The sequence below is a fragment of the Typopeltis vanoorti genome, chromosome 24 (genome assembly GCF_054136105.1).
Source record: "Typopeltis vanoorti isolate ZY-2024b chromosome 24, IOZ_Tvanoo_1.0, whole genome shotgun sequence".
In the NCBI taxonomy this organism is placed as follows: domain Eukaryota; kingdom Metazoa; phylum Arthropoda; class Arachnida; order Uropygi; family Thelyphonidae; genus Typopeltis; species Typopeltis vanoorti.
In genome coordinates, this window is record NC_143572.1 from 2,075,397 (window position 1) to 2,102,159 (window position 26,763).

The 26,763-nt window shown below is 35.8% G+C and overlaps 1 protein-coding gene across 2 annotated transcripts in view; it reads right to left on the reverse strand.

Moving 5' to 3' along the window:
- Positions 1–26,763, reverse strand: part of kz (putative ATP-dependent RNA helicase kurz) — a 304,771-nt gene that overhangs the window by 43,485 nt on the left and 234,523 nt on the right. For both annotated transcript variants that reach the window (XM_090413301.1, XM_090413300.1), the window contains exon 20: positions 6,185–6,305. In XM_090413301.1, the coding sequence (XP_090269427.1) occupies positions 6,185–6,305 (121 nt within the window). The remainder of the gene's footprint in view (positions 1–6,184; positions 6,306–26,763) is intronic.

A 26,763-nucleotide genomic window follows, 5' to 3' on the forward strand; every position in this document is an offset into this window, starting at 1 on the left:
TAAGGATATGTGCCTTGCATTATGGGATACTAAGGTAATTGATGAGAGTCATTAGCCTCTATATACAAGTAGCAAAGTTGTGAAGAGGCTTCTCATGTGAACTTTGTTTGCTTACACTTGGATAAAGGATGAAACCAAGAATATAATTTCTTGGCATGTTTAATTTATAAGATGACTTATGCATTAATAGGAAGGAGGAATTGATGGTGAAAGAACAAGAGCTGTACATTAAGGAGTTTTTAATGGCATTTGTTACATAGTAATGATTATTACACACATATTCACTAAAATAAAAAATAATGATTTTATTATTGCTAATATTTTGGTTTGAAATTAATGGGTCATCATTAATGCATTAGCGTCATCTTAATGTGAAGCTTAAACAAAGAATTATGATCATTTAACAGAGCTGAGCCACATGCTGTAGTGCTACCATACAGGTGGTTACCAAATAAAATAAGGTAGAAGTTAAAGCTAAAATTAACATAATTAACTTAGAATACAATAAAATAAAATAAAAAAATTAGATGAAAATAAAGGGGTGCTTAAGGGTCAAAGCTTTATAACTGACAGAAGACCTCCACATCTCCTTTAAAGGAATGCGGAGAACTAACCAGGACTTCTGACCTAATGTCCAATCCTCACCTTCTCGTAGTGCACCCTGTTAGGTATCCACCTGGAAACGGAAGGAACAAGCATGGGCTGACAATTTGGGATTTAGCCGACCAAATTGTATTCTTCTTGGCTTAAACCAAAATATCAAATGATGGTATGACATGACAGAACTTCATACCGGCTCGAGCATTGCTCAGTTAAACAAGACCCCCGTTGTTTTCGCCAGGTAACCAAGGCAAACACTGAAGAGTAAGCTACTGGAACAAATACAACTTCCTAAAACACACCCAAACTTGTCACCAGAGTTCAAGATCGAAGAAGCCTGAAGGGCAAAGAAATTGAGCTATCTGAGGAATTGGTTAAGTACTAGATCGACATAATAGGGGTAACTGAAACAAAAAAGACAAAATCTGGTGAGATTCTTCTGAGCAATAAATACAAAATGTTATTTTCAGGCAATGACAATCAAGAAAAAGAAGATGTAGCTATAGCAATATCAAGTAGAGTGAAGTGGGCAAATATCAGAATAGGGAATTAGACAATGAGACTTATTTGTGCCTATGGTCCCACAGAAGGTTCTACTAAGGTAAGAGTGGAGGAATTTTATGAGGCTTTAGAGAAGCCAACTGACACAATGAAAAAGGAAAAGTTGGTCCTTGTTGAGGATCTAAATAGCAGAGTAGGAAATGATTGTCAAATAGACAAAATATTTTTGGAAAATTTGAAGAAAAGAGCAAAGCTAGTAATAATGGTAAATACCTGTTGGATTTCAGCTCAGGACACAGACTGGTTATTACATCACAATTTTCCAACATAAAAATGTGCACAAATTTACATGGAGAGAAAAGTCAAGGAATAAGAAAAGTATCATTCCCAGAGGATTTGAAATTGGAAGTGTCAGCATTTAGTCTTGAGCAGGAAGAAATTGAACTCTTCTTCAAGTCAATGAAGAACATGTAAGAAATTTTAAAGAGAATAAAAGTTGAGCAGCTTTCTGATGTAAACTGTAGACTAAAATACACAAACATTATTCAAGAAAAAATGAAAGAGTTTGAGAACAGGAACCAAACCTTGGAGAGCCAGTAGCAAATCCTGAAGAAAACTTTGATTGATTCAGCCAGAGAGGCATGTGGTGGGGTTGACTGCAAGGATAGAAAAATCAGAACCCCATGATGGACACAGGAAGTTAAAGAGGCACTGAAGGAAAAGAAGAAAGCATATCAAAAGTTCTTGGCAAATAAATCAGCTTGTGCTCTTAGAGTATACAGAAACAAATGTAAGAAAGCTAAACACTGTAAAACTAGCTAAACAAAAGTCATGGGAAGACTTTAGTAAGAACATAGAAAATAAATATCAAGAAGGTGCAAAATATTCTGGAGACTGTTGAAAAACCTCAGAAAATGGAGGAAAGAGTGCTGTAAAAGGAATTAGAGATGATAAAGGTGACATGAAAATGGAAGAAAAAGATATCCTTGATGTATGGAGTAATTACTTTGAAAAATTGCTAAATGAAACAATCAGTAATGACAGCACAGTGGTAAAAAACATTCAACAGACATGCAATGAGGAATACATATCCATACTTGAAGCAGAAAAAGCTATCAAAAGTCTGAAATATGGAAAGGCAGTGGGAGTAGATGATATTCAACCAGAAGTGCTCAAGTATGGAGGTATAAATGTCTTACACTGTATAGTTCAAAAGGCCTGCACAGAGGGACAAATTCCAGATGATTAGAGTAAAGCTCTCATAGTACCTATATATAAAAAGGAAAATAAAACTGAATATAAGAATTACAGAGGTATTTTTCTACTGTGTTACTGGTAAGCTATATGCAAGTATACTTGAGAAATGGTTCAGAAGGATTGTGGAAGGGAAACTTGGTGAAGAACAAGCTGTATTCAGGTCAAATAGAGGCTCTCAGGATCAGATTTTCACTTTACAACAAATAGTTGAGAAATCATGGGAATATAACAAAAATCTGTATTTAAGTTTTGTAGATATGGAAAAGGAATATGACATGGTGCCAAGAGAGAAGCTATTCAAAATGCTACAGTTATATGGTGTCAATGGGGAATTATATCAAGCAATACTTAGTCTTAATTCGTGTTGTAAGTCACCAGTTAGAATTGAAGGAAGTACAGGAAGGGGGTTTAATGTTAAATCTGGTGTCAGACAAGGATGTACATTATCCCCCTCTGTTATTCATTATCTATATGGATCACATTATGAAGGAAAGTGGTATTAAACATGATATCAAAATTGGATATGTTAATATCAGTTCTTTACTCTATGCAGATGATGTCAAACTTCTAAATAAATCTCCTACAAGTCTGCAAGATTCCTGACTAAAATGAATAACTCTTGCGATAGATTTGGTATGAAGGTCGGCAAGAACAAGACAAAGACAATGAAAATAGGCAGAATCATTGAAAATATCAACTGCATTATGAATGGAAAACATATAGAACTAGTAAAACATTTTAGCTACTTAAGCACGTAAATTAAATATGGAAGGAGACAACAGAACCAACAAAGCTGGTATGGTAATAAAGTCAACTGAATAAATATATATGGAATAAGAGAGAAATTAGCCAAAACACTAAATTAGCTGTATACAAGACAGTGTTGGAACCAATTTTAATATTTTGATCTGAGAGCTGGGTTAGAAATGAAACACTTGACCAAAGGCTAGAGACCACAGATATGAGAGTCCTAAGAAAGATCAGAGGGATTAACAGATGGCATCAGTGGCAATATCATATCAAAAACGAAGATATTATATTATTGTGAATATAATATCTTCATTTTTCTTAATATTGTTAGCATCCAGGAATGTGTTAGCAGAGCTAATCTCAGGTGATATGGTTACTTAAACAGAATGGGAGAGGAAAGATTAGCAAAACAAGTGTTCTTTGCCAGGTTGGCAGGAAAAAGACCCAGAGGAAGACCAAGATATAGGTCGATTGATACAGTAAAAAATGCCTTAGAAGATAGAAATATAAGATCTGATAATGTTGAAGTCTTGACCAGTAAAAATTGATTTGGAGGAAAATTGTAGCTAGCAATTTAGTAATGGTGTAAGTTTTTCATGCAGTACCATCATATCCTGAACACCCTTTGAGGGTACATATCAGGAATTTGATGATGATGAGTTTTTATTAAAATGAAAATGAACATGCATATGCACAGGAGTTGGATTTAGTGAGAGAAGGTTATTCATGTATAGCAGGAAAATCATTAGTATGATCTTTCAGAATTCTGGAAGTGCTGGATGCCTGAAAATACCCACCATGACAAACTGTGAACGACCAGAGAGAAAGCTAACCATGCAAGTGCAAAGAGTGGAAGGTGGTCATAGGATGATAGGCTAGTAAGCAGGCTACCGTGAGGGACAAAAACACAAGGTGAGTGGGCATCCAGGTGATAATGATGTTAACTGTTAATAGGATAAGTGCCACTTCTAACACTCAACTGGAGGAATAACATCTCTACCTGAAGACTTAATTATGTAAGGTATTCAGGATTTTACTGATGTTCTTTCATCTGGTGAAAGATCATTGATTTGCCTTGTTCATCTGCTGAAGAGGTCAGCTTAACTCTGGATGAGGCTACAATGATGGAAATCATGTCACCTTTATCATCTCTAATTCCTTTTACAGCACTCTTTCCTCCATTTCTAAGCTTCTTCAACAACCTCTAGAATATCTTACCACCTTCTTGATATTTAATTTCAATGTGCTTGTCAAAGTCCTCCCATGACTTTTGTTTAGCTAGTTTTTACACACTGTTTAGCTTTCTTACATTTATCTCTGTATTCTCTAAGAGCAAAAGCTGATTTATTTGACAGGAACTTTTGATATGCTTTCTTCTTTTCCTTCACTGCCTCTTTAACTTCCTGTGTCCACCAGGGAGTTCCGATTTTTTTATCCTTGCAGACAACCTCACCACATGCCTCTCTGGCAGAATCAATCAATGTTTTCTTCAGAATTTGCCACTGAATCACCAAGGTTTGGTTTCTGTTCTCAAACTCTTTAATTTTTTCTTCAATAATCTTTGTGTATTTTAGTCTACAGTTCACATCTGAGAGCTGCTCAACTTTTATTCACTTTAAAACTTTCTTACGTGTAATTCTTTTCAATATGAAATTCAATTTTATCCTGCTCAAGACTAAATAGTGATCACTTCCAATTTCAAATCCTCTGTACACTCTGGTGTCCTGCACCAGGGAGAAAACATCACTATCAACAATAACATAGTCAATGAGACTTTTCTTATTCCTTGCCTCTTCTGTCCATGTGAATTTGTGCACATCTTTATGTTGGAACATGGTGTTAGTAATAACCAGTCCATGTCCTGAGCAGAAATCCAACAGGTACTTGCCATTATTATTAGCTTTGCTCTTTTCTCCAAATTTTCCAAAATATTTTTGCATGTGTGACAATCATTTCCTACTCTGCTATTTAGATCCCCAACAAGGACCAACTTTTCCTTTTTCATTGTGTCAGTTGCTTTCTCTAAAATTCTTCCACTTCTACTTTAGTAGAACCTTCTGTGGGACCATAGGCACAAATATGTCTCATTGTCCAGTTCCCCATTCTCATATTTGTCCACATCACTCTACTTGAATTTACCTGCCTCTAGATTCAAGATTAGCCTTGTATTTAGTCTTGAATACTATGGCTATTCCTTCTTTTCCTTGATTGTCATTGCCTGAATATAACATTTTGTATTTATTGCTCAGAAAGATCTCACCAGTTTTTGTCTTTTTTTTTTTTCCAGTCACCTCTATTATGTCGATCTGGTACTTATCTAATTCCTCAGCTAGCTCCATTTCTTTGCCAATCTGATACTTTATAACTGAATATCATACATGAATGCAAGAAGGTTGAAAAATTCCTTGGTTGTTAGCAATTCCATGCAATGAACAAAATGCAGCTTTAGCTTATTTTTAATATTTAGAAATTTTAATGACTGATATAGAGATTTGATGTGTAAGTTATTGACTCTATGATTACACACACTCGCCAAATTAATATGCTATCAGATGAATAAATAAGTTTCATATATTTTTAAGTGACTCCCACCCCCAAAAGATTATAAACCTGAACAATTTTTTGTCTGTTTTTATTAATTTTATTTTTATTTATTATTTTTTGTATTTTTATTTATTTATTTTTACATAATTCAGAAACCCTGCTCTAGAAACCAACATGGAATTTTTCAAGCTACTTCAATGGTCTCCAATAAACAGACAATGCTTTCTCACCAGGTGATGAAATTCTTCTTGGTATATATGTCAGTCCACAATAGAGTCCTTAATAACTCTAATAATTCAGAGTTACTGTAGACTATAAATAAAGATACAGACATGGAAATAGTAGTTTAATAATTATGGTCTGTCTTAATATAGTGACCTCCATCCAGAAGAGCTCACTGATGTTCTTCTATTTGGTTGGTACTTATTGGTAATTTTTTTAATGAATGAATTCATTATAATAGTGTTTGCTGGAATTAGAAGTGACTGTAATGACTGAAACATGAGTTTCTTAAATAAATCTATTTACCTACCTGGCAATGTGGTCAATCATTCCTGATAGCACTAGCTGCCTAAGTAATTTAGCTTGAAGATCTGTTGGAGGAGCCATTTGTGGATCCACACAAAGGTTAGCCTCTGGTGAGATTAGGATAACTTCAAATATAAAAAATTAAATTAATAGTTATACTTCATTTTTGATTATGCATTAACTATACAAAACTTTAATCAATAAAATTCATGATCAAGAGATTAAGTAAACAAGAACATTCATAGCAGTCAGTATTGACATTACTCTTTGGCTAGAAAGACTTGGGTTTTAATCCCGTTCGGTATGTAAAGAAGAAGAAACTTTATAAGGGCTCCACCAAAGGTGCATCAGCCAGTCTCATATGGAGGTGACAGAGTTTTTTCCCACAAAAACTCAGGTTGTTCATTTTGCAAGACAAACCAGCCAGAACATACAAACAACAGACAGATTAAAGTACACTAAGTACTTTACACTAAAGTACACTAAATAGCAAACCCAAAATAAATTACACTAAGTAAATACCAAACCCAAAATAAACAAACAGTGGATAACCCAAGAAATTATAGCTACCATAGAAGAGAAAAGAGAGGCCAAGATGCTTGTAAACCAACAAAAGAATGAAGAGAATAGAGAAAAATACACAGCACTAAAAAATAAAGTTGATAACCAATGCAAAAAAGCCAAAGAAAAATGGTTAGAAGAAAAATCTAAGAAATGCCAAGAAGCATACGAACAAAACAACCTAAAAGTCTTCCATGATAATGTAAGAGAAATTACAAAGGAATTCTCAGCAAAAGCAGTAACAATGATAAACAACAAGATGATTGAAACTAGGAATATTGAATATATAAGAAAAATCTGGTCAAACCATTTTAAGACTATCTTCCACCAAGGAAACAAAACTACAATGCCAACAATAAAAGAAAATAATGATCACCCAAAACTTTTACAAGAAGTTAGATATGCAATAAAAAAGATGAAAAACAATAAAGCACCCAGGCATTGATACTAGGGGTGCTTAAGGGTCAAAGCTGTATAACTGAGAGGAGACCTCCACATAGCCTTTAAAGGAATGTGGAGAACCGACCAGGGCTTCTGACCTAATGTCCAATCCTCACCTTCTCGTGGTGCACCCTGTTCGGTATCTACTTTGATACTGAACGAACGAGGATGGGCTGGCAATTTGGGATTTAGCCGACCAAATTGTATTCTTATTGGTTAAACCAAAATAAAAAATGATGGTACAACATGACAAAATTTCATGCCGGCTGGGACGTCACCCGGTTAAACAAGGCCCCCGTTGTTTTCGCCAGGGAACCAGGGCGAACAGCGAAAAGTCAGCTACTGGAACAAATCTGAAAACAAACCCCAACTCAATATCACCAGAGTTAAAGATCGGTACTATCAACGTAAGAAGCCTGAATGGCAAAGAAATGGATCTAGCTGAGGAATTAGATAAGTACCAGATCGACATAATAGGGATGACTGAAACAAAAAAGACCAAAACTGGTGAGATCTTTCTGAGCAATAAATACAAAATGTTATATTCAGGCAATGACAATCAAAGAAAAGAAGGAGTAACCATAGTATTCAACACAAAATACGAGGCTAATCTTCTTGAATGGCAGTCAGTCTCAAGTAGAGTAATGTGGGCAAATATGAGAATGGGGAACTGGACAATGAGACTTATTTGTGCCTATGGTCCCACAGAAGGTTCTACTAAGGTAGAAGTGGAAGAATTTTTTGAGGCTTTAGAAAAAGCAACGGACACAATGAAAAAGGAAAAGTTGGTCCTTGTTGGGGATCTAAATAGCAGAGTAGGAAATGACTGTGAGACATACAAAAATATTTTGGGAAAATTTGGAGAAAAGAGCAAAGCTAATAATAATGGCAAATATCTGTTGGATTTCTGCTCAGGACATGGACTGGTTATTACTAACACCATGTTCCAACATAAAAATGTGCACAAATTCACATGGGGAGAAGAGGCTAGGAATAAGAAAAGTCTCATTGACTATGTTATTGTTGATAGTGATGTCTTCTCCCTGGTGCAGGACACCAGAGTGTACAGAGGATTTGAAATTGGAAGTGATCACTATTTAGTCTTGAGCAGGATAAAATTGAATTTCATATTGAAAAGAGTAACATGTAAAAAAGTTTTAAAGCGAATAAAAGTTGAGCAGCTCTCTGATGTGAACTGTAGACTAAAATACAGAAATATTATTGAAAAGAAAATGAAAGAGTTTGAGAACAGGAATCAAACCTTGGAGATTCAGTGGCAAACTCTGCAGGAAACATTGATTCATTCTGCCAGAGAGGCATGCGGTGAGGTTGTGTGCAAGGATAAAAAAATCAGAACTCCCTGGTGGACACAGGAAGTTAAAGAGGCAGTGAAGGAAAAGAAGAAAGCATATCAAAAGTTCCTGGCAAATAAGTCAGCTTTTACTCTTACAGAATACAGAGACAAATGTAAGAAAGCTAAACAGTGTGTAAAACTAGCTAAACAAAAGTCATGGGAGGACTTTGGCAAGAATATAGAAAATAAATATCAAGAAGGTGGCAAAATATTCTGGAGGTTGTTGAAGAAGCTTAGGAATGGAGGAAAGAGTGCTGTAAAAGGAATTAGAGATGATAAAGGTGAAATGAAAACAGGAGAAAAAGATATCCTTGAAGTATGGAGTAATTACTTTGAAAAACTGCTAAATGAAACAAGCAGTGATGACAGCACAGTGATAAAAAACACTGACCAGGCATGCAGTCAGGAATACATATCCATACTTGAAGTAGAAAAAGCCATCAAAGGCTTGAAATGTGGAAAGGCAGCAGGAGTAGATGATATTCGACCAGAAATGCTGAAGTATGGTGGTATAAGAGTCTTACAGTGGCTGCACTGCATAGTTCAGAAAGCCTGGACAGAGGGACGAATTCCCGATGATTGGAGTAGAGCTCTCATAGTACCCATATATAAAAAGGGAAATAAAACTGAATGTGAGAATTACAGAGGTATTTCCCTACTGAGTGTTCCTGGCAAGATCTATGCAAGTATACTTGAGAAACGGTTGAGAAGAATTGTGGAAGAAAAGCTTGGTAAAGAACAAGCTGGATTCAGGCCAAATAGAGGCTGTCAGGATCAGATCTTCACTTTACGACAAATAGTCGAGAAAGCATGGGAATATAACAAAGATCTATATTTAAGTTTTGTCGATTTGGAAAAGGCATATGACAAGGTGCCAAGAGAGAAGCTATTCAATACACTGCAGTTATATGGTGTCAATGGGGCATTATATCAAGCAATACTTAGTCTTTATTTGAGTTGTGAGTCAGCAGTTAGAATTGAAGGAAGTACAGGAAGATGGTTTAATGTTAAATCTGGTGTGAGACAAGGATGTACATTATCCCCTCTGTTATTCATTATCTATATGGATCACATTATGAAGGAATGTGGTATTAAACCTGATATCAAAATTGGAGATGTTAATGTCAGCTCTTTGCTTTATGCGGATGATGTTATACTTCTAAATAAATCCGCTACAAGTCTGCAAGATTCTCTGACTAAATTGAATAGTTGTTGTAATAGATATGGTATGAAGGTCAGCAATAAAAAGACAAAGACAATGAAAATAGGCAGAATCATTGAAAATGTCAAGTGTGTTGTGAATGGGGAACCTGTGGAACAAGTAAAACAGTTCAGCTACTTAGGCACAATTTTTACTGAAGATGGTAAACTAAATATAGAAATAGACAACAGAATCAGCAAAGCTGGTATCGTGGGAAGTCAATTGAATAAATTCATATGGAATAAGAAAGAAATTAGTCGGAACACTAAATTAGCTGTATACAAGACAGTGTTCAAACCAGTTTTAACTTATGGATCTGAGAGCTGGGTCAGAAGTAAAACACTTGACCAAAGACTAGAGACCGCAGATATGAGAGTCCTGAGAAAGATCAGAGGCGTGAACAGATGGCATCAATGACAATATCATATTAAAAATGAGGATATTAGGAAAGAACTCGACATTGTCAGTATCCAGGAATGTGTTAGCAGAGCTAATCTCAGGTGGTATGGTCACTTAAATAGAATGGGAGAGGAAAGATTAGCAAAACAAGTGTTCTATGCCAGGAAAACCAAGATATAGGTGGATTGATACGGTACAAAGTGCCTTAGACGATAGAAATATAAGATCTGATAATGTTGGAGTCTTGACAAGTAACAGAGTGATTTGGAGGAAAATTGTAGATAGGAAGTTAGTAATGATGTAATTTTTTCATGTAGTACTGTCATATCCTGTACACCCCTTGAGGGTACATGGCAGGAATTTGATGATGATGATGATGATGGCATTGATACTATCCCTACTGAACTGTGGTCATATGGAGGCAGCATATCAATAGAATATTTAACATCCCTATTCAATAAAATACTACAAACAGGAGAGATCCCAGATGACTGGAGAACTGGAAAGATCATCCCAATATAGAAGAAAGGAGACAAAAGAAACTGCAGAAATTACAGCCCAATCAATTTACTCCCTCACACCTATGAAGAAATGATAGGCATAGAACAAGCTGGTTTCTGAGGAAACTATTCAACAATAGACCAAATTTTCACACTGCACCAACTATCAGAGCTCAGCTGGGAAGACTATAAAGAACTATATTGTTGTTTTGCTGGACTTTAAACAAGCTTTCGATAACATCGACAGAGAAATCCTTCTTAAAATTCTACTAGAAAAAGCAATAGACAAATATATAATACAGTTTCTGATAAAATATTACTCTAAGACAAATGCAATAATTAAAAAGGACACACTCACAACAGAACCCATAGAGATCCTAAAAGGAGTAATGCAAGGATGCCCATTATCCCCATGCCTATTCAACATACATCTAGAAGTTATAAAGAAGGCAATAGACAATGAGCATGGAATCAATGTCAATGGTTTAAACATAAATAATATCAAATATGCAGATGATCTCGTCCTTCTTGCAAGAACCCCAAATGAACTACAAAAGTTGATCAACAAGCTAAACGAAACCTGTAAAACATATAACATGACAATAAATATACAAAAGACAAAATGATGAAAATAGGGAGGAACAGAACTACCATCTCAGCCACCCGAAATGGAGTACAAATAGAACAAGTAGACAACTTCATATACCTTGGATCAAAACTAACAGAAACAACAGATGAACTCAAAACAATCAAACACAGAATAGCGATAGGATGGACCACCATGGGAAAATTACAGAAAATCTGGAAAACAAACAAGATATCTAAGCAAGCCAAAATCAAATTACGAGTATATGAAGCAATAATTATACCAACAGTCATCTATGGAGCAGAAGTGTGGACAGTTAAAAAAAGAGAGGAGGAAAAAACTGCTGGCATTTGAAATGAAATGCTTAAGAAAAATAAATAGAACAAATTGGATAGAAAAGAAAACAAACATCACAGTCAGACAAGAACTATTGTATAAAAAGACAATAATAGAAAAAATTAGAAAACAACAACTGAGATGGTTTGGACACACACTATACATGGACGCAGACAGACTTCCTAACGTCCTAATCAATACTTTTCCAACTGAAAAAAAGAAGACCCGGAAGACCAAGAATTACCTGGCTGAAATTAATAAAGAACATCTCAGGATGCAGAACATATAAGGAACTTTTTTGAACAGCAAGGAAAAGAGAAGACTGGAAGATCCTGCTCAAGAGAAGACTCAACCCGCCTTAGACGGAAGAGAAGAAGAAGAAGAAGAGAAGTAAATAGCAGCTGATTTAAAAAATTATACATCAAAACGTGCTATAGTTTCAGCAACCTTCATTCTGTATGACTCTTGTCTAAACTACTTGTATCTCTTCTGTCACAAAACTGGCAGAAGATACAAGAAATACACTTATGCATTTGTGTAATCTGATATTCCACCAGATAAAGAATGCTAAAATCCTTCTATGCTTTACTTCCCTGATTTTGTAATGTTTTGACTCTGATGACTTTAGTAGTCTTCAAATTCTGAACATCACCCTGACCTCTTCAGTTTTTAATATCCAAATCTTGATTTCCTGCAGTTCAACCATCCAAAAAGTAAAGTTATCTTCTTGGGTGGGCGACTTGAAATTCATCTTCCACTTAAAGACATTTACAAACATTAATGCCAATGGTAGTAATTCTATGACCTGTTGGTTGGAGAACAGAAACACAACTCTCATAGTCAATCAAGACAGCAAATGTAATTGTTATGTTTTATATATATTGAACATTTTCATGTTATGTTTTTTTTTTAAAAGAAATTAACTTACTAGGCAGAGTTAGATAACTGTGAAAAAAACTCCACATAGTCATTTGAGAAATGTGAAGAATCAACCAGGACTTCTCCATTTCTCACCTAATTAATTGTAATGTACCCTGTTAATTAGTATCTAACTGAAAACTTAATGAACAAAAACAGGCTGGCAATTATGATTTAGCTGACCAAATTGTATTCTGCATTGGCTTAAATAAAATACAATGATAGTACAACAAGATTTTCATCTTCTTGTACTATCATTGTATTTTATTTAAGAAATGTCATAGTGGTTGGGTTATCATCCAACTAAAGGCCTCCCTCACTGTTTTTTTTTTTTCCAGAGAATCGGGACAAACAAAAAGTCAGTTACTAGAACAAACTCCAACTGAACATCAGCAGCATTCCAGGTAGAAGTATATCGATAGAAAAGAAGTGGCACTGGCAGAAGAATTTATCATATTGACATAACCTGCATTACTGAAACACAGAAAACAAAAACAGATAATACTCGTCTAAATAATAAGTATAAAATGCTATACTGCGGGTTAAACTCATCAGAGAAAGGAAGGAGTAGCTAGATTGTTCAACACTAAATGCAAAGATAATCTGGAATGGCTGCATGTTTCAAGTTAGAGTCATTTTAGGCAAACATCAAATGAGGAATTGAACAATGGGCTAAGGAAGAAATGGTGGAATTTTTCGTCATTAGAGATGGCAACCAACATAAAGAAAAAAAAAAGAAAAGATGGTTCTTGTTTCAGATCTAAACAGCAGAACAGAAAATGAATACCAGACAGAGAGAAATGTGTTGGGAAAATTTGGAGAAAATAGCAAAGCTAATAATAATACTGGCAACTATCTGTTGGATTGCTGTACTGGATATGGACTAGTTATTACTAATACCATGTTCCAGTATAAAGACATGCACAAATTCATATGGAAAAAAAGGCAGAAGAAATAAGAGAAGTCTCACTGACTAAGTGATATCTTCATGATGGCTCAGGACACAATGCAGGGAATTTATAAAAGAAGGGGGTCTTCATTTAGTTGAGTAGAATGAAATTGTATATCATATAGAAACAAAATTTTGCAAGCGTGTTTAAAAAAAAATCAAAGTTCAGCAGCTTTTAGAGGTGAAAAACCTTCAAAAAAAAAACTATTTCATTTTTCAAGGAAAAATGAAATAGTTTGAAAACAAGAACAAAACCTTCAAGATTCATTGGCAGACTCTGAAGAAAACATTGATTGATTCATCCAGGAAGATGGTGAAGTAATCTACAAGGATAGAAAACCAGGACTCAATAGTGGACTGAAAAAAATTAAAGAGGCAGTCATGGAAAAGAAGAAAGCATACCAAAAGTTCCTACGAAATAATTCATTGTGTGCCCTCAGAGAATACAAGGGAAAATGCAATGTGTAAAAGTAGCTAAACAAAAGCCACAGAAACACTTTCATAAGAAAAAGAGGGCAAGTATCAGTATGGTGTGCAAGTGTACAAAAATGTTCTATGGATTACTGAAAAAAAAATTTATAAATCCGAAAGAAAATTCTACAAACATGAATCTAAAAGATAATGATATTTCAGATGTCTGAAGTAATTGTTTCGAAAGAGTGCTAAATGAAAACAAGAAGTGACAAAAAGAGTACAAAATATTCAAGACGAATATAATCAGAAGTATATATAACTGAGACAGAGAAAGCCATTTAAAAGAAATTAATTAAATAAACATGAAATGAGAAAAAGACTGCTGGAATAGATAATGAATGACCAGATATGTTCAAATATAGGGCTATGAAAGTTTTGCAGTGGCTACACTGCACAATTCAGAAGGCTTGGTCAGAAAGTCGAATTCCAGATGATTGGAGTAGAGCTCATTGAACCTATCTGTAAAAATGTAAATAAAACTAAAAGTAAAAATACAGAGCATATACTTGAGAAGAAGCTAAGAAAAATTGTGGCAGGAAAGCCTGAAGAACAAGAAGCTAGGTTCAGGCAAAACAGAGGTTGTCAGGATCAGATTTTCACTTTAAGACAAGCAGATGCTTAAGGGTCAAAGCTGTATAACTGAGAGGAGACCTCCACATAGCCTTTAAAGGAATGCGGAGAACCGACCAAGCTTCTGACCTAATGTCCAATCCTCACCTTCTCGTGGTGCACCCTGTTGGGTATCTACTTGGATACTGAACGAACGAGGATGGGCTGGCAATTTGGGATTTAGCCGACCAAATTGTATTCCTATTGGTTAAACCAAAATAAAAAATGATGGTACAACATGACAAAATTTCATGCCGGCTGGGGCATCGCCCGGTTAAACAAGGTCCCTGTTGTTTTTGCCAGGGAACCAGGGTGAATAGCGAAAAGTCAGCTACTGGAACAAATCTGAAAACAAACCCCAACTCAACATCACCAGAGTTAAAGATCGGTACTATCAACGTAAGAAGCCTGAATGGCAAAGAAATGGAGCTAGCTGAGGAATTAGATAAGTACCAGATCGACATAATAGGGGTGACTGAAACAAAAAAGACCAAAACTGGTGAGATCTTTCTGAGCAATAAATACAAAATGTTATGTTCAGGCAATGACAATCAAGGAAAAGAAGGAGTAGCCATAGTATACAACACAAAATACGAGGCTAATCTTCTTGAATGGCAGTCAGTCTCAAGTAGAGTAATGTGGGCAAATATGAGAATGGGGAACTGGACAATGAGACTTATTTCTGCCTATGGTCCCACACAAGGTTCTACTAAGGTACAAGTGGAGGAATTTTTTGATGCTTTAGAAAAAGCAACTGACACAATGAAAAAGGAAAAGTTGGTACTTGTTGGGGATATAAATAGCAGAGTAGGAAATGATTGTGACACATACAAAAATATTTTGGGAAAATTTGGAGAAAAGAGCAAAGCTAATAATAATGGCAAATATCTGTTGGATTTCTGCTCAGGACATGGACTGGTTATTACTAACACCATGTTCCAACATAAAGATGTGCACAAATTCACATGGAGAGAAGAGGCTAGGAATAAGAAAAGACTATGTTATTGTTGATAGTGATGTTTTCTCTCTGGTGCAGAACACCAGAGTGTACAGAGGATTTGAAATTGGAAGTGATCACTATTTAGTCTTGAGCAGGATAAAATTGAATTTCATATTGAAAAGAATAACATGTAAGAAAGTTTTAAAGTGAATAAAAGTTGAGCAGCTATCAGATGTGAACTGTAGACTAAAATACAGAAAGATTATTGAAAAAAAAATGAAAGAGTTTGAGAACAGGAATCAAACCTTGGATATTCAGTAGCAAATTCTGAAGAAAACATTGATTGATTCTGCCAGAGAGGCATGTGGTGAGGTTGTCTGCAAGGATAAAAAAAATCTGAACTCCCTGGTGGACACAGGAAGTTAAAGAGGCAGTGAAGGAAAAGAAGAAAGCATATCAAAAGTTCCTGGCAAATAAGTCAGCTTTTACTCTTACAGAATACAGAGACAAATGTAAGAAAGCTAAACAGTGTGTAAAACTAGCTAAACAAAAGTCATGGGAGGACTTTGGCAAGAATATAGAAAATAAATATCAAGAAGGTGGCAAAATATTCTGGAGGTTGTTGAAGAAGCTTAGGAATGGAGGAAAGAGTGCTGTAAAAGGAGTTAGAGATGATAAAGGTGACATAAAAACAGGAGAAAAAGATATCCTTGAAGTATGGAGTAATTACTTTGAAAAACTGCTAAATGAAACAAGCAGTGATGACAGCACAGTGATAAAAAGCACTGACCAGGCATGCAGTCAGGAATACATATCCATACTTGATGTAGAAAAAGCCATCAAAGGCTTGAAATGTGAAAAGGAAGCAGGAGTAGATGATATTCGACCAGAAATGCTAAAGTATGGTGGTATAAAAGTCTTACAATGGCTGCACTACATAGTTCAGAAAGTCTGGACAGAGGGACGAATTCCCGATGATTGGAGTAGAGCTCTCATAGTACCGATATAAAAAAGGGAAATAAAACTGAATGTGAGAATTACAGAGGTATTTCCCTACTGAGTGTTCCTGGCAAGATCTATTCAAGTATACTTGAGAAATGGTTGAGAAGAATTGTGGAAGAAAAGCTTGGTGAAGAACAAGCTGAATTCAGGCCAAATAGAGGGTGTGAGGATCAAATCTTCACTTTACGACAAATAGTCGAGAAAGCATGGGAATATAACAAAGATCTGTATTTAAGTTTTGTCGATTTGGAAAAGGCATATGACAAGGTGCCAAGAGAGAAGCTATTCAATACGCTGCAGTTATATGGTGTCAATGGGGCATTATATCAAGCAATACTTAGTCTTTATTTGAGTTGTAAGTCAGCAGTTAGAATTAAAGGAAGTACAGGAAGATGGTTTAATGTTAAATCTGGTGTGAGACAAGGATTTACATTATCCCCTCTGTTATTCATTATCTACATAGATCACATTATGAAGGAAAGTGGTATTAAACAGATATCAAAATTGGAGATGTTAGTGTCAGCTCTTTGCTTTATGTGGATGATGTTATACTTCTAAATAAATCCGCTACTTCCGCAAGATTCTCTGACTAAATTGAATAACTATTGTAATAGATATGGTTGAAGGTCAGCAATAAAAAGGCAAAGACAATGAAAATAGGCAGAATCACTGAAAATGTCAACTGTGTTGTGAATGGAGAACCTGTGGAACAAGTAAAACATTTCGGCTACTTAATCACGATTTTTACTGAAGATGGTAAATTAAATATAGAAATAGACAACAGAATCAGCAAAGCTGATATGGTGGGAAATCAATTGAATAAATTCATATGGAATAAGAGAGAAATTAGTCGGAACACTAAATTAGCTGTATACAAGACAGTGTTCAAACTATTTTTAACTTATGGATCTGAGAGCTGGGTCAGAAGTAAAACACTTGACCAAAGATTAGAGACAGCAGATATCAGTCCTGAGTAAGATTACAGGCGTGAACAAATGGCATTGATAGCAATATCATATTAAAAACGAGGATATTAGGAAAGAACCTGATATTGCCGGCATCCAGGAATGCGTTAGCAGAGCTAATCTCAGGTGGTATGGTCACTTAAACAGAATGGGCGAACTAAGATTAGCAAAACAAGTGTTTTCTGCCAGGTTGGCAGCAAAACAACCCAGAGGAAGACCAAGATATAGGTGGATTGATATAGTACAAAGTGCCTTAGGCGATAAAAATATCATCATCATCATCATCAATTTCCTGCCATGTACCCTCAAGCAATACTGCTTGAGGGTACATGATATGATATGATAGTACTACATGAAAAAATTACATCATTACTAACTTCCTATCTACAATTTTCCTCCAAATCAGTCTGTTACTTGTCAAGACTCCAACATTATCAGATCTTATATTTCTATCGTCTAAGGCACTTTGTACCGTATCAATCCACCTATATCTTGGTCTTCCTCTGGGTCGTTTTCCTGCCAACATGGCAGAGAACACTTGTTTTGCTAATCTTTTCTCTCCCATTCTATTTAAGTGACCATACCACCTGAGATTCGCTCTGCTAATGCATTCTTGGATGCTGACAATGTCAAGTTCTTTCCTAATATCCTCGTTTTTAATATCACCGGTTCTTTCATTTAGCATAAGATATGATCATTAAACGTGTGGACAGACTTATGTGTTCGTCGAACATGTTGTTTATTATTTTAACGGTATAATAGAACACAGAAACTAAGTAAATAATTAATTTATTAACTTGATGCTGATATTTCGCTGGTATTATAACCAGCATCTTCAGAGCACAAAAACACTGTCACAATACGCAAGACTAAAACAACATGGTGTACTTAAACAAAATTGTAGCAGCAACACAAAGACTAGAGTCCTGATTTTGGCGCCCTCTATCTGGGAAAAAAAATAAAAAAAATAAAATAACACTATCATATATTACTATATATTACTAGAGTCCTAGAAAAGTGCTAGTTTTTTCTTAATATGACTGTCTCCCAGATCTTCGGCAAGTTAATACAGCCATATTTGTTGAGATTTGGAGTGTTTTAGGGCTTCTGTCGCCTCTAAGAACAATCTCTCTGATTTATATGGGTTTCTGTGTAGTACTTTTGTGTTTTTCCAGTTGATCCTGTGTGCAGGGGTATCCAGAGCATGGTCTGCTAGGCCCGACTTCCAATAATGATAATTCCGGACGTATCGTTTATGTTCGCTGATGCAGATAATCACAGTTCTTCCTGTTTGACCATAGTAGGCTTGATTGCATGAGCAGGGTACTTGGTAGACTCCTGGATGTGATAAAGGAGGAATGCTGTCCTTGGGTGAGCGGATGAGGGTGGCTAATTTGCTACATGGTCTGAATGTAGTGCGTAGTTTATGTTTATTGAGAATACTTGAAATCTTTTCGGATGCGCCTTTAATGTAATTGATGGTGACTGTTTTGTTGTAGTTCTTTGTGGTGGATGGTGGGAGGGGTTTCTTATTATCATCATCATCATCATCATCAAATTCCTGCCATGTACCCTCAAGGGGTGTACAGGATATGACAGTACTACATGAAAAAATTACATCATTACTAACTTCCTATCAATAATTTTCCTCCAAATCAGTCTGTTACTTGTCAAGACTCCAACGTTATCAGATCTTATATTTCTATCGTCTAAGGCACTTTGTACCGTATCAATCCACCTATATCTTGGTCTTCCTCTGGGTCGTTTTCCTGCCAACCTGGCAGAGAACACTTGTTTTGCTAATCTTTCCTCGCCCATTCTGTTTAAGTGACCATACCACCTGAGATTAGCTCTGCTAACACATTCCTGGATGCTGACAATGTCAAGTTCTTTCCTAATATCCTCGATTTTAATATGATATTGCCATTGATGCCATCTGTTCACGCCTATAATCTTTCTCAGGACTCTCATATCTGCGGTCTCTAGTCTTTGGTCAAGTGTTTTACTTCTGACCCAGCTCTCAGATCCATAAGTTAAAATTGGTTTGAACACAGCCTTGTATACAGCTAATTTAGTGTTCCGACTAATTTCTTTCTTATTCCATATGAATTTATTCAATTGATTTCCCACGATACCAGCTTTGCTGATTCTGTTGTCTATTTCTATATTTAGTTTACCATCTTCAGTAAAAATTGTGCCTAAGTAGCTGAAATGTTTTACTTGTTCCACAGGTTCTCCATTCACAACACAGTTGACATTTTCAATGATTCTGCCTATTTTCATTGTCTTTGTCTTTTTATTGCTGACCTTCATACCATATCTATTACAACAGCTATTCAATTTAGTCAGAGAATCTTGCAGACTTGTAGCGGATTTATTTAGAAGTATAACATCATCCGCATAAAGCAAAGAGCTGACATTAACATCTCCAATTTTGATATCATGTTTAATACCACTTTCTTCATAATGTGATCCATATAGATAATGAATAACAGAGGGGATAATGTAAATCCTTGTCTCACACCAGATTTAACATTAAACCATCTTCCTGTACTTCCTTCAATTCTAACTGCTGACTCACAACTCAAATAAAGACTAAGTATTGCTTGATATAATGCCCCATTGACACCATATAACTGCAGCGTATTGAATAGCTTCTCTCTTGGCACCTTGTCATATGCCTTTTCCAAATCGACAAAACTTAAATACAGATCTTTGTTATATTCCCATGCTTTCTCGACTATTTGTCGTAAAGTGAAGATCTGATCCTGACAGCCTCTATTTGGCCTGAATCCAGCTTGTTCTTCACCAAGCTTTTCTTCCACAATTTTTCTCAACCGTTTCTCAAGTATACTTGCATAGATCTTGCCAGGAACACTCATTAGGGAAATACCTCTGTAATTCTCACATTCAGTTTTATTTCCCTTTTTATATATGGGTACTATGAGAGCTCTACTCCAATCATCGGGAATTCGTCCCTCTGTCCAGGCTTTCTGAACTATGCAGTGCAGCCACTGTAAGATTCTTATACCACCATACTTCAGCATTTCTGGTCGAATATCATCTACTCCTGCTGCCTTTCCACATTTCAAGCCTTTGATGGCTTTTTCTACTTCAAGTATGGATATGTATTCCTGACTGCATGCCTGGTCAGTGTTTTTTATCACTGTGCTGTCATCACTGCTTGTTTCATTTAGCAGTTTTTCAAAGTAATTACTCCATACTTCAAGGATATCTTTTTCTCCTGTTTTCATTTCACCTTTATCATCTCTAATTCCTTTTACAGCACTCTTTCCTCCATTCCTAAGCTTCTTCAACAACCTCCAGAATATTTTGCCACCTTCTTGATATTTATTTTCTATATTCTTGCCAAAGTCCTCCCATGACTTTTGTTTAGCTAGTTTTACACACTGTTTAGCTTTCTTACATTTGTCTCTGTATTCTGTAAGAGTAAAAGCTGACTTATTTGCCAGGAACTTTTGATATGCTTTCTTCTTTTCCTTCACTGCCTCTTTAACTTCCTGTGTCCACCAGGGAGTTCTGATTTTTTTATCTTTGCACACAACCTCACCACATGCCTCTCTGGCAGAATCAATCAATGTTTCCTTCAGAGTTTGCCACTGAATCTCCAAGGTTTGATTCCTGTTCTCAAACTCTTTCATTTTCTTTTCAATAATATTTCTGTATTTTAGTCTACAGTTTACATCTGAGAGCTGCTCAACTTTTATTCGCTTTAAAACTTTCTTACACGTTATGCTTTTCAATATGAAATTCAATTTTATCCTGCTCAAGACTAAATAGTGATCACTTCCAATTTCAAATCCTCTGTACACTCTGGTGTCCTGCACCAAGGAGAAAACATCACTATTAACAATAACATAGTCAATGAGACTTTTCTTATTCCTAGCCTCATCTCTCCATGTGAATTTGTGCACATTTTTATGTTGGAACATGGTGTTAGTAATAACCAGTCCATGTCCTGAGCAGAAATCCAACAGATATTTGCCATTATTATTAGCTTTGCTCTTTTCTCCAAATTTTCCCAGAATATTTTTGTATGTCTCACAATCATTTCCTACTCTACTATTTAGATCCCCAACAAGGACCAACTTTTCCTTTTTCATTGTGTCAGTTGCTTTTTCTAAAGCCTCAAAAAATTGCTCCACTTCTACCTTAGTAGAACCTTCTGTGGGACCATAGGCACAAATAAGTCTCATTGTCCAGTTCCCCATTCTCATATTTGCCCACATTACTCTACTTGAGACTGACTGCCATTCAAGAAGATTAGCCTCGTATTTTGTGTTGAATACTATGGCTACTCCTTCTTTTCCTTGATTGTTATTGCCTGAATATAACATTTTGTATTTATTGCTCAGAAAGATCTCACCAGTTTTGGTCTTTTTTGTTTCAGTCACCCCTATTATGTCGATCTGGTACTTATCTAATTCCTCAGCTAGCTCCATTTCCTTGCCATTCAGGCTTCTTACGTTGATAGTACCGATCTTTAACTCTGGTGATGTTGAGTTGGGGTTTGTTTTCAGATTTGTTTCAGTTGCTGACTTTTCCCTGTTCGCCCTGGTTCCCTGGCGAAAACAACGGGGGCCTTGTTTAACCGGGCGACGCCCCAGCCGGCATGAAATTTTGTCATGTTGTACCATCATTCTATATTTTGGTTTAACCAATAAGAATACAATTTGGTCGGCTAAATCCCAAATTGCCAGCCCATCCTCGTTCGTTCAGTATCAAAGTAGATACCCAACAGGGTGCACCACGAGAAGGTGAGGATTGGACATTACGTCAGAAGCCCTGGTCGGTTCTCCGCATTCCTTTAAAGGCTATGTGGAGGTCTCCTCTCAGTTATACAGCTTTGACCCTTAAGCACCCCGGTTTCTTATTAGTGTTTAGTAATTCTTATTTTGTAATTGTAATTCTTATTTTGGATTGTAGCCGTTGGCCAAGAAGGTGTGGCGTAAGTGAGTCAGTTCAGCAGTAAGAGCCTTGTCATTCGAACAGATTGCTCTCGCTCTATGGGTTAGCGTTTTTAATATGCCATATTGTTGAGAAGGATGATGGTGTGATTGTTTGTTTAAGTATCTGCCTGTATGTGTGGGTTTTCTGAAAACTGAAAATGATAAGGAACCATCTGGGAGATGTGTGATGAGTGTATCCAGGAAGGGCAGACAGTTGTTGGCTTCCAGTTCCATAGTAAAGTGGATTTTTGGATGTTGGCTATTTAAATGTGCTAAGAATGTTTGTGCTAAGAAGATGCTGGTTATAATACCAGTGAAATATCAGCATCAAGTTAATAAATTAATTATTTACTTAGTTTCTGTGTTCTATTATACCATTAAAATAATAAACAACAAGATCTGATCATGTTGGAGTCTTGACAAGTAACAGACTGATCTGGAGGAAAAGTGTAGATAGGAAGTTAGTAATGATGTAATTTTTTTATGTAGTACTGTCATATCCTGTACACCCCTTGAGGGTACATGGCAGAAATTTGATGATGATGATGATAAGCAGATGACAAATCCTAATAACAAAACAAATAGCTGTACTTAAGTTTTGTAAATCTGGAAAAGGCATTTGACAAGATGCCAACAGAAAAGCTGTTCAAAATCCTAGTTATAAGGTCTAAATGGGTCAAGTGATACATAGTCTATATTTGAGTTATAAGTCAGCATCTATTTGGATCACATTATGAAGCAAAGAGTCATTAAACCTGATATCAAAATTGGAGATGTTAATCTCAGCTCTTTATGCACATGATGCTATACTCCTAAATTCAAAATAAGTCTACAGAACTAAATCGAATAACTGCTGTAAATTTGGTATGAAAATCAACAATAAAAAGACAAAAGAGTATGAAAATAGGAAGGAACAATGAAATGAACTGCATCCTGAATGGGAAACCTACAGAAAAAGTAAAAATTTCAGATATTTAGGTACAATTTTTACTGAATCTGGCAAATTAAATATGGATATAGACAACTGAATAAATTTATATGGAATAAGAGAGAAATTGGTCAAAGCATTAAACTAGTGATATAAAAGATGGTGTTCAAAACAATTTTCACTTATGGATCTGAAAGCTGAGTTAGAAATAAAAACATTGATCAAAAACTGGAGACAACAAATATGAGAGTTCTGAGCAAAATTACAGGAGTGAACAGCCAGCATCAATGGCAGAATCATATTAAAAAGGAGGATATTAGGAACTTCACATTATTAGCATTCAAAAATGTGAGAGAGTAGAGGTAAGCTCAGATAGTATGGGATTTAAACAGAATGGGAGAGGGAAAAGACTCAGAGGAGGACCAAGATCTAGACAGATTGATTCAGTAAGAAGTACATTCGAAGACCAAAATATAAGACTGGATATTGAAGTTCTGATAGATAACAGATTAATTTGGAGGAAAACTGTCAAGAGGAAGTTAGTAATGATGTAAACTTTTTCATATAACAACTGCATAATATTCTATACCCTTCCCATAGAGAGTGCATATCTAGAATTCATGATGATAGGGGAGTTGCCATGCCAGTGCCACAATTAATGTACTTTTTTTTGGCTATATAAAAAAAAAAATATAGCCACCTTGGCTTGTGAAGGGAAAAAAAACTTCTTTTTATTATTTTTTTAAAGAGTACAAGCACATACAGTATTCATACACTGAAATATGACTTGGTGATTTTATGGAATTATAAACAAGATTTGAAACCATTGTTTACTGTGTCTCTCCAAATGGCAAAAATTTCAACAAGAGTGATATCAGAAGTGGAGAGATGTAAACCAAGACTGATATTTGTTACCTTGCATATAGCACTTCGTGTGTGTTTGTGAAAGACAGACAGACAGAGAGAGAGAGAGAATCAAAAAATTGGAAAAGTAATGTTACATTATGAATAAGATTATGGATAAATATATAGTATTAAGCATTGAATAGAAAGCCAAAATTATTAAATGCATCAACTGAATGCAGAGATCAGGTCTCTGAGATCTGCAAAAAATAGAATAATGGCAAGAGTGCTATATACAGTGTTTTGCAAAGGAAAGATTTTTTTTTTATAAAGGTTTATGGCAATACAGAACTAAAACGCTACAAACCATAACAGTGAAGTCATTTCTTAATTTAATAAATGTAAACTGCTCCATTATTATTTTCATTGTGATTAATTCTATTTGGTATGTATATGTACAGCAGAAAAAAAAAAGGTGAAAAAAAGCATTTTTTTCTTAACCTCAATAACAAGAAATTAATAGATGTTAATGATACTACGTTATCACAGAGATGAAAAGGGTATGCTATATCATCATCAAATTCCTGCCATGTACCCACAAGGGGTGTACAGGATATGATAGTACTACATGAAAAAATTATATCATTACTAACTTCCTATCTACAATTTTCCTCCAAATCAGTCTGTTACTTGTCAAGACTCCAACATTATCAGATCTTATATTTCTATCGTCTAAGGCACTTTGTGCCGTATCAATCCACCTATATCTTGGTCTTCCTCTGAGTCGTTTTGCTGCCAACCTAGCAGAGAACACTTGTTTTGCTAATCTTTCCTCGCCCATTCTGTTTAGGTGACCATACCACCTGAGATTAGCTCTGCTAATGCATTCCTGGATGCTGACAATGTCAAGTTCTTTCCTAATATCCTCGTTTTTAATATGATATTGAAAATTGATGCCATCTGTTCACACCTATAATCTTTCTCAGGACTAGCATATCTGCGGTCACTAGTCTTTGGTCAAGTGTTTTACTTCTGACCCAGCTCTCAGATCCATAAGTTAAAACTGGTTTGAACACCAAATTTACCATCTTCAGTAAAAATTGTGCCTAAGTAGCTGAAATGTTTTACTTGTTCCACAGGTTCTCCATTCACAACACAGTTGACATTTTCAATGATTCAACCTATTTTCATTGTCTTTGTCTTTTTATTGCTGACCTTCATACCATATCTATTACAACAGCTATTCAATTCAGTCAGAGAATCTTGCAGACTTGTAGTGGATTTATTTAGAAGTATAACATCATCCGCAAAAAGCAAAGAGCTGAGATTAACATCTCCAATTTTGATATCATGTTTAATACCACTTTCCTTCATAATGTGATCCATACAGATAATGAATAACAAAGGGGATAATGTACATCCTTATAATAAAATTAGTTTAATCCTTTATTCAAGTGTGAGCAAACAAAGTTTGCACCTGAAAGTATCTTCAGGACTGGGTTAAGGTGGTACAACACCAGGGCAACTCGTTGCAAAGGTGGAGCAAGCTAACAACACTCCTATCTCAGTATCTCCTATAATGCAAAACACATCTCCTTGTGGATATGTCTAATGTTATGCATTAAGGGAAGGGCCACTACCCAGACTAGTTTCGACCTTTATTGAGGTCTCTTCAGTGGGAGCCAGGCCCAAGTTGAGATACCAGGCAGAAGCATTAGCAGGTCATTTCTACCTATAGGAGTTGCCAAATGGTGTGCCACCCTTTTCTAATAAATTACTCTGGATTTAGAGAAAGATGCTGAAAGCGGGTAGAAATGACCTGCTAATGCTTCTGCCTGGTATCTCAACTTGGGCCTGGCTCCCACTGAAGAGACCTCAATAAAGGTCGAAACTAGTCTGGGTATTGGCCCTTCCCTTAATGCATAACATTAGACATATCCACAAGGAGATGTGTTTTGCATTAAATGAGATACTGAGATAGGAGAGTTGATCTTGCTCCACCTTTGCAACGAGTTGCCCTGGTGTTGTATCCACCTTAACCCAGTCCTGAAGATACTTTCAGGTGCAAACTTTGTTTGCTCACACTTGGATAAAGGATAAAACTAATTTTATTATACTCTAACCAAGTGAAAAATAAACTTTCAACAATGCACATCCTTGTTTCACACCAGATTTAACATTAAACCATTTTCCTGTAATTCCTTCGATGCTACCTGCTGACTTACAACTCAAATAAAGACTAAGTATTGCTTGATATAATGCCCCATTGACACCATATAACTGTAGCGTATTGAATAGCTTCTCTCTTGGCACCTTATCATATGCCTTTTCCAAATCGACAAAACTTAAATATAGATCTTTGTTATATTCCCATGCTTTCTCGACTATTTGTCGTAAAGTGAAGATCTGATCCTGACAGCCTCTGTTTGGCCTGAATCCAGCTTGTTCTTCACCAAGCTTTTCTTCCACAATTCTTCTCAACCGTTTCTCAAGTATACTTGCATAGATCTTGCCAGGAACACTCACTAAGGAAATACCTCTGTAATTCTCACATTCAGTTTTATTTCCCTTTTTAAATATGGGTAGTATGAGAGCTCTACTCCAATC